Source organism: Rhinopithecus bieti, unplaced genomic scaffold (assembly GCF_001698545.2).
Source record: "Rhinopithecus bieti isolate Rb0 unplaced genomic scaffold, ASM169854v2 scaffold_16234, whole genome shotgun sequence".
NCBI classification, from domain to species: Eukaryota; Metazoa; Chordata; class Mammalia; order Primates; family Cercopithecidae; genus Rhinopithecus; species Rhinopithecus bieti.
This window is the reverse complement of record NW_016808946.1, coordinates 1,548,300-1,559,038: the sequence shown is the minus strand read 5'-3', so window position 1 is coordinate 1,559,038 and position 10,739 is coordinate 1,548,300. Positions and strand designations below refer to the sequence as shown.

General features: G+C 41.0%; 1 protein-coding gene and 1 long non-coding RNA gene across 6 annotated transcripts in view; one reads left to right on the top strand and one right to left on the bottom strand.

Moving 5' to 3' along the window:
- MASP2 (MBL associated serine protease 2) overlaps positions 1-6,847 on the top strand; it is a 20,464-nt gene extending 13,617 nt beyond the window's left edge. Inside the window, exons 8-10 of one of the 3 annotated variants that reach the window (XR_001888340.1) lie at positions 1,790-1,924; positions 2,423-2,497; positions 5,721-6,050. Coding sequence is in view for 2 of the 3 variants with exons in the window: in XM_017888021.1 (XP_017743510.1) it covers positions 1,790-1,924; positions 2,423-2,497; positions 5,721-6,484 (974 nt within the window). In the remaining variant the exon portion in view is untranslated. Of the gene's footprint in view, positions 1-1,789; positions 1,925-2,422; positions 2,498-5,720 lie in introns of all 3 variants that reach the window. The other 2 variants (XM_017888021.1, XM_017888022.1) reach the window with 2 other exon arrangements.
- On the bottom strand, positions 2,132-10,536 carry LOC108539383 (uncharacterized). Of its 3 annotated transcripts, none has more exons than XR_001888343.1 (3): positions 9,021-10,536; positions 8,148-8,246; positions 2,132-2,494 (listed from the first exon to the last, which is right to left on the bottom strand). It is a non-coding gene; the product is annotated as an uncharacterized LOC108539383 (long non-coding RNA). The 3 variants fall into 3 exon arrangements; XR_001888342.1 differs by lacking the exon at positions 2,132-2,494 and adding an exon at positions 2,968-3,005; XR_001888341.1 differs by lacking the exon at positions 2,132-2,494 and having other exon boundaries at positions 7,865-8,246.
- Between the last annotated feature and the right edge of the window lie 203 nt (positions 10,537-10,739).

Below are 10,739 nucleotides of genomic sequence, written 5' to 3'. Positions count from 1 at the left end.
AAAAAAAAAAAAAAAAAAGAAAAAAAAGAAAATACAGAAAATTATGAACATCTTAATGCCCATAATGCCACCATATGCAGGTATAATCATTACTTTGTTTATGTTTGTTTGTTTATTTATTTATTTATTTATTTATTTATTTTGAGACGGAGTCTCGCTCTGTGGCCCAGGCTGGAGTGCAGTGGCCGGATCTCAGCTCACTGCAAGCTCCGCCTCCCGGGTTTACGCCATTCTCCTGCCTCAGCCTCCCGAGTAGCTGGGACTACAGGCGCCCGCCACCTCGCCCGGCTAGTTTTTTTGTATTTTTTAGTAGAGACGGGGTTTCACCGTGTTAGCCAGAATGGTCTCGATCTCCTGACCTCGTGATCCGCCCATCTCGGCCTCCCAAAGTGCTGGGATTACAGGCTTGAGCCACCGCGCCCGGCCTTAATTTTTTAATTTTCATAGAGGCGGGGTTTCACCATGTTGCCCAGGCTTGTCTCTAACTCCTAATCTCAAGTGATCCACCCACCTTGGCCTCCCAAAGTGCTGAGATTACAGGTGTGAGCCACCGGGCCCGGCCTAATTGTTACTCTTTTGGCATGTGTCCCTCCAATTACACACAATTCACACGTGTGAGCAAGTATATACTACTGTATGTAGAAAGGGGGGTGATTTTATGTGGTAATACACACACCCCAAACTGGGATAATGATGTACATTACCATTTTGTAACTAAAAATCATGTATTTTTTTCTTGGAGACAGGGTCTTGCCCTGTCACCCAGGCTGGAGTGCAGTGGCTCAATCATAGCTCATATGACACACCCTCAAACTCCTGGGCTCAAGTGATCCTCCTGTCTCAGCCTCCTGAGTAGCTTGGACTACAGGCACGTGCCACATATCCAGCTCCTTTTAAATTTTTGCTAGAGATGGGGTCTCACTATGTTGCCCAGGCTGCCCTGGCCTCTCTAAGTGCTGGGATTACAGGTATGAGCCACCATGCCCAGTGAGCTTTAGAAAGACTTCCAAGTCTTTCTAAATACTTCAATTTATTAAAGGTATCAGAATAAGCTGGATTTTTTGTTTTGGAGGCAAGGTCTCTATCAATTACCCAGGCTGTAGTGCAGTGGTATGATCATAGCTCACTACAACCTCATCCTCCCAGGCTCAAGTGATCCTCCTGCTTCAGCCTCCAGAGTAGCTGAGACCATACCACCAAGCCCAACCAATTTACCTTTTGTAGATAGGGTTTTGCTGTTGCCCAGGCTGGTCTTGAACTCCTGGTCTCAAGTGACCTTCCCACCTTGGCCTCCCAAAATGCTGATTACAGGTCTGAACCACCAAGCCTGGCTCCTCCAATCTTACTGTCGTGTCCTTTTCTACCCTTACTGCCTTGTGAATTGCAACCTTTTACATTGAACCAGCCTGTGCCATGTTGCGTGCTGTTCTGCTGCAGACCTTTCTTATATTTGACGTGAGGGTGCTAAGGGAGCTCTGGTGGTTTCAAATTCTCTTTCTCCAGGAAAGGCAGCACACCTCTTCCTCCGCATGGACCACTCCCCTTCAGTTCAGCCATTTAGTTACCTTCCCCCTCAGCCTCCCAATAATTGGGACAAGAGGCACGTGCCACCATGCTCGACTTTTAATCTTTTGTAGAGAGGGGTCTTGCCATGTTGCCCAGGCTGGTCTCAAACTCCTGAGCTCAAGGGATTTGCCCGCCTCGGCCTCCCAAAGGTACTTCTCCAGACCTTTGGAAAGTTAGCATTGAAATGATCAACGGATTCCTCCCTCCCACGCTTCTTTCTTAGTTGTTGACTGTGGCCCTCCTGATGATCTACCCAGTGGCCGAGTGGAGTACATCACAGGTCCTGAAGTGACCACCTACAAAGCTGTGATTCAGTACAGCTGTGAAGAGACCTTCTACACAATGAAAGTGAATGATGGTAGGCATATTGTTCAAAGATGGGGGTGGGCAATACTTGGAACTTAAGCCCCCATGGTCTGAAAATAAAACTTTAACCAACATTTTTGGCTAAGGCTAGACAAAAGATTAAAAGTCACTTCTCCCATCCGCTAAGTGAAATATTATAGCTAAAGTGACTTTAATGTCAATTTGCAAAAATCTGAAAACAGATCTAGTAAATGACTACTACAAACACACAATATATTCCAAATGGTTTAATTTAACAAGTCAAAACTTTATCATTAAGCACTTGAGATCTTGATACATATTCAAGTTACACATCTAAAAGGTTTCCACTTTGCAAGCAAACATGGTAATGCAGAGACCTCCTATTTATGAAATCATGTAAAATGGTTCTTCAAACACCTCTATTTCCCACAGATGCTCAAGAATCAACATTTTTCAAGGGAGTATTCAAGCAAATGACAACCATCTTATACATGCAGTTAAACATTTTTGCTTTTCCAATGATTTGCAGGTAAATATGTATGTGAGGCTGATGGATTCTGGACGAGCTCCAAAGGAGAAAGATCACTGCCAGTCTGTGAGCCTGGTAATGGACACATTTACACAAGAGATTGGAAATTGATGCAAAGTAGAACTGGGTAGGAGGCAGTAAGGAGAGCTTTAGCGGTGGTAGGCAGAAATTTAACTTCAGCACTTGGCTCTTAGGCTAAGTTCTTATTTCCAAATAATATGTTCTCATTATCCCCTTTCCATATACAGAGGTTGTTAGGTGCTGACTGCATCAGTCATTTGATTATTTTTGACCTTATAACTAGGCAAGCATAAAAAATTAAATGATTTTTAGGCCAGGTGTGGCTCATGCCTGTAATCCCAGCACTTTGGGAGGCCAAGGCAGGTGGGTCACCTGAGGCTGGGAGTTTGAGACCAGCCTGACCAGCATGGAGAAATCCCGTCTCTACTAAAAATACAAAATTAGCCGGGCATAGTGGTACATGCCTGTAATCCCAGCTACTTGAGAGGCTGAAGCAGGAGAATCGCTTGAACCCGGGAGGTGGAGGTTGCAATGAGTTGAGATCGCACCCTTATACGCCAGCCTGGGCAACAGTAGTGAAATTCCGTATCAAAAAAAAAAAAAAGATTTAAAAAATTATCTTGAACAATTTATACATTTATAAATACGAGTTATTCTGTTGAGTTACTATGTTAAAATGCTATTAAAACCCAAAGCTAATAATTTCAAGCAATTGTTCAACATCTAGTCTTTTAACATCAATTGCACTGTCTTTTAATTAGCACTTTATTTTTTTTAAACCAGGAATGGCTCGCAAGATAATAGTGAGTAGAGTGATTTTTTTTTTTTTTTTTTTTTTTTTGAGAGGGAGTCCTCGCTCCTGTCGCCAGGTTGAGTCAGTGGTGAATCTTGGCTCACTGCAACCTCCCCCCGTCTGTAGAATTATTAAAAAAAACAAATTGGGCCCGGCGCAGTGCGGCACACGCGTGTATCGATCCCAGCACTTTGGGAGGGCCGAAGTGGGGGAATCACTGTTGGTCAGTGAGATCCGAGCATCCTTGGCCAACATGCGTGAAACCTTCCGTCTCTTCACTTAAAAAAAAATAATTTATTTGCTTCTAGGCACGGGTGGGACACCTGTAGTTCCCAGCTAGCTTGTGAGACTCGGGCAGGCGAATGGCGTGAAGCCGGGAGTATGTAGCTTGCAGTTGATTGCCAAGATCTTGCCACTGGCACCTTCATTTCTTCTGTGCAATCTATAGTTGATTCTATCTCCATACTCACGAGACTAAATAATAATAAATTAATAAAAAATAAAAATAAATTCACTTTGGTATGCTTGAGGCTATGTGAGGTATCTTATCGAAAGTGTCTAGTTGAGATTCTGAGAGCTTTATTTAACTTTTTTAGTCTGGGCTATATTTCGCGTGATTTTTTATTCTTTTTTTGTTTATTTTTTTTCGTCTCTATTTATATATAATATTCATTAATTAAAATTTACTGGGTGTGGAAGAGGGCATCTTCTTGTAGTTTTTTTTTCTTTCAGCTACTTCTGGTTTTTGTTGAGACGAGGCATGGAGATATTTGGCGTGAACTCGTTTAGTCGGAGCTTGCAGTGAGCCGAGATTCGTGCCCTCGCACTTTTTCCTTTTCAAGCCGGGTGACAGAAACTCGTCTCAAAAAAAAAAAAAAAAAAAAAAATCAGAAAAGATAATAACATATTAATTACCCTTGTGTTATTTGGCTCAGTTTTTTTTTTTTAGACGGAGTCGCTCTGTCACCCAGGCTGGAGTGCAGAGGTGCGATCTCGGCTCACTGCAAGCTCCGCCTCCCGGGTTCACGCCATTCTGCCTCAGCCTCCCCAGTAGCGGGGACTACAGGCACGTGCCGCCACTCCCGGCTACTTTTTTTGTATTTTTGTAGAGACGGGGTTTCACTGTGTTAGCCAGGATGGTCTCGATCTCCTGACCTCATGATCCACCCGCCTCAGCCTCCCAAAGTGCTAGGATTACAGGTGTGAGCCACCGTGCCTGGCCCAGTCTGTAGGTTTTAATGCAAGTGCACTACCACAGCAGGAAACATATGCTACATTAATGGCTGTATTTAATTTGCAATAAAGATAGAAAACTTAGTTTGGAAGAATCAACTAGACCAAAAATATAATTCTGGAACCTGCAGGGTCCTAGCCACAACTGCAACATTCTAATGTCTAAAACATTTGTATGTTCAAAGGTAAAAGTAATTTTGCAAATCCTGATACTGACTTTAGTTCCTGCTTTCCTAGGATTACATAAATACCCATTTTACAAGTAGGAAAACAAACAGTGAAAGGTTGTGTCCTTCTAATTCCTATGCACATCATCCAGTCCATCTGCTCAGACAATGCCTGCTTGCCCTGTTAATTTTCCTAATTTTTTTTTTTTTGAGATGGAGTTTTGCTCTTGTAGCCCAGGCTAGAGTGCAGTGGTGTGACTTGGCTCACTGCAACCTCTGCCTCCCAGGTTCAAGAAATTCTACTACCTCAGCCTCCCGAATAGCTGGGATTACACGTGCCACCACCACGCCCGGCTAATTTTTGTATATGTAGTAGAGACAGCATCTCACCATGTTGGCCAGGCTTGTCTCAAACTCCTGACCCCAGGTGATCCACCCACCTCAGCCTTCCTAAGTGCTGGGATTACAGGTGTGACACTGCACCCAGCCAATTTTTCCCATCTTTTTTTTTTTTTTTTTTTTTTGAGACAGTCTTGCTCTGTCGCCCAGCCTGAAGTGCAGTGGCACGATCTCAACTCACTGCAAGCTCCGCCTCCCGGGTTCCCGCCATTCTCCTGCCTCAGCCTCCCACGTAGCTGGGACTACAGGCATCCACCACCACATCCGGCTCCCTTTCTGTACTTTTAGTAGAGATGGGGTTTCACCATGTTAGCTAGGATGGTCTCGATCTCCTGACCTCGTCATTCGCCTGCCTTGGCCTCCCAAAGTGCTGGGATTACAGGCATGAGCCACCACGCCCTGCCTTTCCAATCTTATAGACCAAATTATTTTAGCAAAACAAAATAACTTCTGAAAGTCAGTTTTCACTAATCTCGTTTTCTGAGGAGCTAAGAAATACCAAAAGGTTTTATCAGGTGTTTGAACTGTGATGTTTTAAAATAGCTTCACTTGCCTGTATAGGTGGTCACCCACCAATTCATGTAATTTTTGGTTGACATCGAATATATACTTGAAAGTGGTCATAATTTAAGAAAAACACGACTGACATTTTTACAAAGGCTCTCTATCTGCTTTTTTCCCTCAGTTTGTGGACTATCAGCGCGTACAACAGGAGGGCGTATATATGGAGGGCAAAAGGCAAAACCTGGTGATTTTCCTTGGCAAGTCCTGATATTAGGTGGAAGCACAGCAGCAGGTGCACTTTTATATGACAACTGGGTCCTAACAGCTGCTCATGCCGTATATGAGCAAAAACATGATGCATCCTCCTTGGACATTCGAATGGGCGCCCTGAAGAGACTATCACCTCATTATACACAAGCCTGGGCTGAAGCTGTTTTTATACATGAAGGTTATACTCATGATGCTGGCTTTGACAATGACATAGCACTGATTAAATTGAATAACAAAGTTGTAATCAATAGCAACATCACACCTATTTGTCTGCCAAGAAAAGAAGCTGAATCCTTTATGAGGACAGATGACATTGGAACTGCATCTGGATGGGGATTAACCCAAAGAGGCTTTCTTGCTAGAAATCTAATGTATGTCGACATACCAATTGTTGACCATCAAAAATGTACCGCTGCATATGAAAAGCCACCCTATCCAGGGGGAAGTATAACTGCTAACATGCTTTGCGCTGGCTTAGAAAGTGGGGGCAAGGACAGCTGCAGAGGTGACAGCGGAGGGGCACTGGTGTTTCTAGATAATGAAACACAGAGGTGGTTTGTGGGAGGAATAGTGTCCTGGGGTTCCATGAATTGTGGGGAAGCAGGTCAGTATGGAGTCTACACAAAAGTCATTAACTATATTCCCTGGATCAAGAACATAATTAGTAATTTTTAATTCGCGTGTCTGCAGTCAGTCAAGGATTCCTCATTTTTAGAAATGCCTGTGAAGACCTTGGCAGCGTGACCTGAGAAGCATTAATCATTACTATGAACATGGCAGTTGTTGCTCCACCCAAAAAACAGACTCCAGGTGAGACTGCTGTCATTTCTCCACTTACCAGTTTAATTCCAACCTTACCCACCGACTCAAGGGGACATAAGCTACGAGTGATAGAACCTTTGCCAACCCAATGTAATGTCATTGCTCAAATTATATTTCGTTACTTTAAAAGGCCAGTCTCTTTCCATACTGGCTGTTGGCATTTCTGTAAACTGCCTGTCCATGGTCTTTGACTGTTTTTAAACTTGTTCTTATTGATCTCTGGAAGTGCTTTATATATTATAGCAGTACTGATTCAAGGATAACCTTGCATCTTTTTGGGTAGGTAGGCTGGAAACACGATACTTCAGCCCAGGTACTGACTAAAATTTCCATGTAAAAAACCAATACCACAAAATGGTGGGATACAATTATTCACTTATCAAATTGTCAGACAAAAGGAACGTGAATAGTAGTACTATTTCATATTGTTAAAGACAACATAAACTGCCCAAAGGACTATTTGGCAATACATTTTAAGCAAGACCAGGCATGTTCAGGGAGAGTGGCAGGCCAGACTGGCAATACATTTCAAAAGCCCTTAAAAAGCATGCATAACCTTCGACTTAGCAATTTCAATGCTAAGAATTTATTTTAGCAGTAAGGATATTCCCAGCAATTGGAAATAACCTGAATAATGTTCAAATTCAGAAGACTGAATCAAAAGATGGCATTTCCACAAGATGAAAAATGGCATTAGAAATAAGTGGTGACGTTATAGATAAATCTGTGATTTTTTTCCCCTTTACAATGAACATGAAATACTTGGCACAGTGATGCCTAACAAGAGCACAGATCACACAATAGTTGAGTCAAGTACAGAACACTAATACACAGTTAGGAGCTACTTTGCTCGCACTCAACAACGAACTCATTCTTACTATTACACATTCTCTCTTGGATTATGGAGTAGTTCCTACTTTTTCCTACTAAGGACAAAACTTAAGTGCTGATTTAACCTTAAAAATCTCATTTGATTTTAGCTGGCTATTCCTTCCTAAAAGGTTTTAACAGCTAACATTCAAGTTTTTTAGTCTAACAGTTAACATTCCATGTAAAAGTTTACTGTGAGTCTTGGCCTCATTTCTCTGGTGCATATAAAGTATAAAGTACAACTTCTTCAGACTCAATTTTTATTTTCTTTCTTTACACTCAATTTTTAAAGGTAACTTTCCAGCATCTGTATATCACATATAAAAGAAATCATGTTTTCCAGTAAGACTCCAGACACTAAACTGTGGTGTCAAAAAAAAATTTTATTTAGCTGGTTCAAAAAATTTTTTAGAATGAATGCATTTAGATGACCAAATAGATTTCTAAAAACAAATCTTTGCCAAATAGTTTAAGTACTTCTAAACTTCAAAATCTTTTTAGGGTAAAATAAATACCCGTATCTATGCAGTACCATAAACATGTTAATAAAAGGCTACTCAACATTGAAAGCCTTCTAAGACCAGTAACTGAAATTTACACAAGTGTAAAGAAGGGATTAAACCATGCCGTCGACAAGTTAACTTACCCCTGGGCTTCTTGAAGGCTTGTCAGTTTAGTCTTTGGAGGTCCCCGAGTACCATTTTAAGTGTTACCATGTTACTGCTGCTGAGTAATAGTGCAAGTGCTAAAATGCAAAATTCAGATGGTACAGGGTTTGGAAATCATGCAGATTTAGATGCAGATAAAAAAAAAAATTAAAACAACTCAAGATCCCTTTACAGAGGAAACCAAATAATGAAACAATGTGGCGATTACAAGTCTAAAGGATGACTTCATTTATAAATGTTTAAAACATGTAACTTGCAAAATGACAAACCTATTTATCATAATCTAATTAGGTAAGGGCAATAACTACTAACACAACAAATGTCGCATTCTTCCAACTAGAAAATGAGCTCAACTCTCACAGAATTAGTTACAAAAAAGTACAACAGAGAATCAATGTTATTGCTTTTACATACTTAACAATGCATTGTGAGAGTCTGAGTTTTGTAAGCGATTTTATTCAACTTTATTCAATGTTACCACATTCCCCCACCTCCTGGAGGACGAAGCCCATTCCACTTAACACTTCCAGACAGACAACCCACCCTAATTCTTAAAGCTATCAGGCCTCTTAATGGATTTCAGGCACAAGATAATTTGTGGTTTCTTCTACTTTATCCCTATTGCAATTAATTCCACTTTTCAAATCCCAAACTAGGAAGGTACTGATATTCCCTTTTCAATTGATATGCTTTGCTACAAAGCATTAGAAAATAATCAACATTTTGCCCACTCTCCCAAATAATCTTTTTAGAAGGAATGATTTCCCAATGGAAATTTATACAGGCCATGTAAACAGAACATCACCCAAATGCACAGAGGCACTAAGAAAAAGCCGGAGGGTACTGCTTACCATTTTAGGTGCGGTCACCCAGACTTATTCAAAACTAGATTTCAAAAGAAAAAAAAAAACAAAAAACAAAAACAAAAACAAAACACTTTTCACTTTGGCCAATGCAAGAACAAATACCAATTAAGTCTGGGTATCAGGTGTCAATGCATGACAGGTGATGAATCCATTTGACTTGAGACAACTTTTCAAATAAGTTTATTTGAAGCAAAATAAACTACTGCCAAGAAACTTTATGAAAGTTCCATCTCAAAAGGGTCAAAAAAGGGGAATTAACTGCTATGAATTCTTTGCATTCAGGGCTGCAAAACAAAGACACATATTATTTAAATCAGTTTTATTTAAGAATTTCCAACAATGACAACTCTTATAAAAAGCATCCAAGCACAGGACACAGAACTGCAGCAAACAGCATTCTTATGGGTAGCTAACAGACATGAGAACTTCCACCCTTCTTTGAGACACCTGAGCTCACTGGTGAACTCTGCTTCAAGTCCTCCTGCAAAGCACACCACAAGCTCAGTCCATGTTCTCAGCCCATCAGCTTCAGTTCACATTGCCACACTTACATATCAGTAACAGAAGAGAACACACACCATACAGCATTCACAGCAGTTGACAAAGGGGTAGGGGGAGTACAAGTATCATTTCACTTAACACATTCAACTAATGTGGGTTATCTAAGAACAAAAACTCACTTAAAGTCTTCCAACAGATGTGGATGTCCTTTGAATGCAAAAAACATTCGTACATTATTTGCTATCATTGCTCTCTGCACACTCTCTCACCAAAGCCACAGGATTGAGAGACACATCTCGCCAAGTTAAAAAATATCCATTATGCACCACCAAGTCTCTGCACGCGCTCTCTCCTTTTCTCGCTCATACTAGCCTTTCATGCCTCGGCACCACCATCAATCCCACACAAGGTTTCAAAAGTTCAAACAGCCTTCTGGTTCCATATCACAGCCTTGCGTTCATAGCGTTGATACGACTCCATGAAATAAAGAGTAGCGGATAAAAATGGGACACCCACCGTCAAAGACGCGGCCTGTGATGCGTGATGACGAATTCTTGAATGAGAAAGCATGTAGACAGAAGTATTCCTATGGCAGAATATTTACAGCACTACTTTCAATGAAGTGCTTCTTCCATAAACATTTGAAATGAGATGAACTGCAGAGATTAAATGAAGGCTTCATATTGTACTTTTGTATATGAGGGGAGACAAGTGTTAAAAAACAAAACAAAAGAACCAAACACTGTGACATCATGATCTCCTAAAAGGAGATTTTCTTAAGGAAAAAAATCCATATGGTGGGGTTCAAATTAAAACAAGGGGTAAAGAATGTAGTTCTAATCAATGGTTTCCATTTTGAACATGCAAAGAATTCACTTGACAAGTCCAGGGATAAAATATTACAGGAGAAACCTTTTAATATCAATTGTAGTGTGTTGGTTTACCAATCAGGCAAACAGCAGTTCACTTTCAACCACTCAGTATTTCAACCTTTCATGTATTTATTTATATATATTTTTATTTTGATGATGGAATCTCACTCTGTCACCCAGACTGGAGTGCGGTGTCACTAATCTTGGCCCACGGCAGACCTCCGCCCCCACGTCTAAGCACTTCCCTGCTCAGCCACCGGCAGCTAGCTGGGATTACAGTCGGTCTCCACTCCACAATTAATTTGTAAACTTTAGTAGGAGGACGATCCCC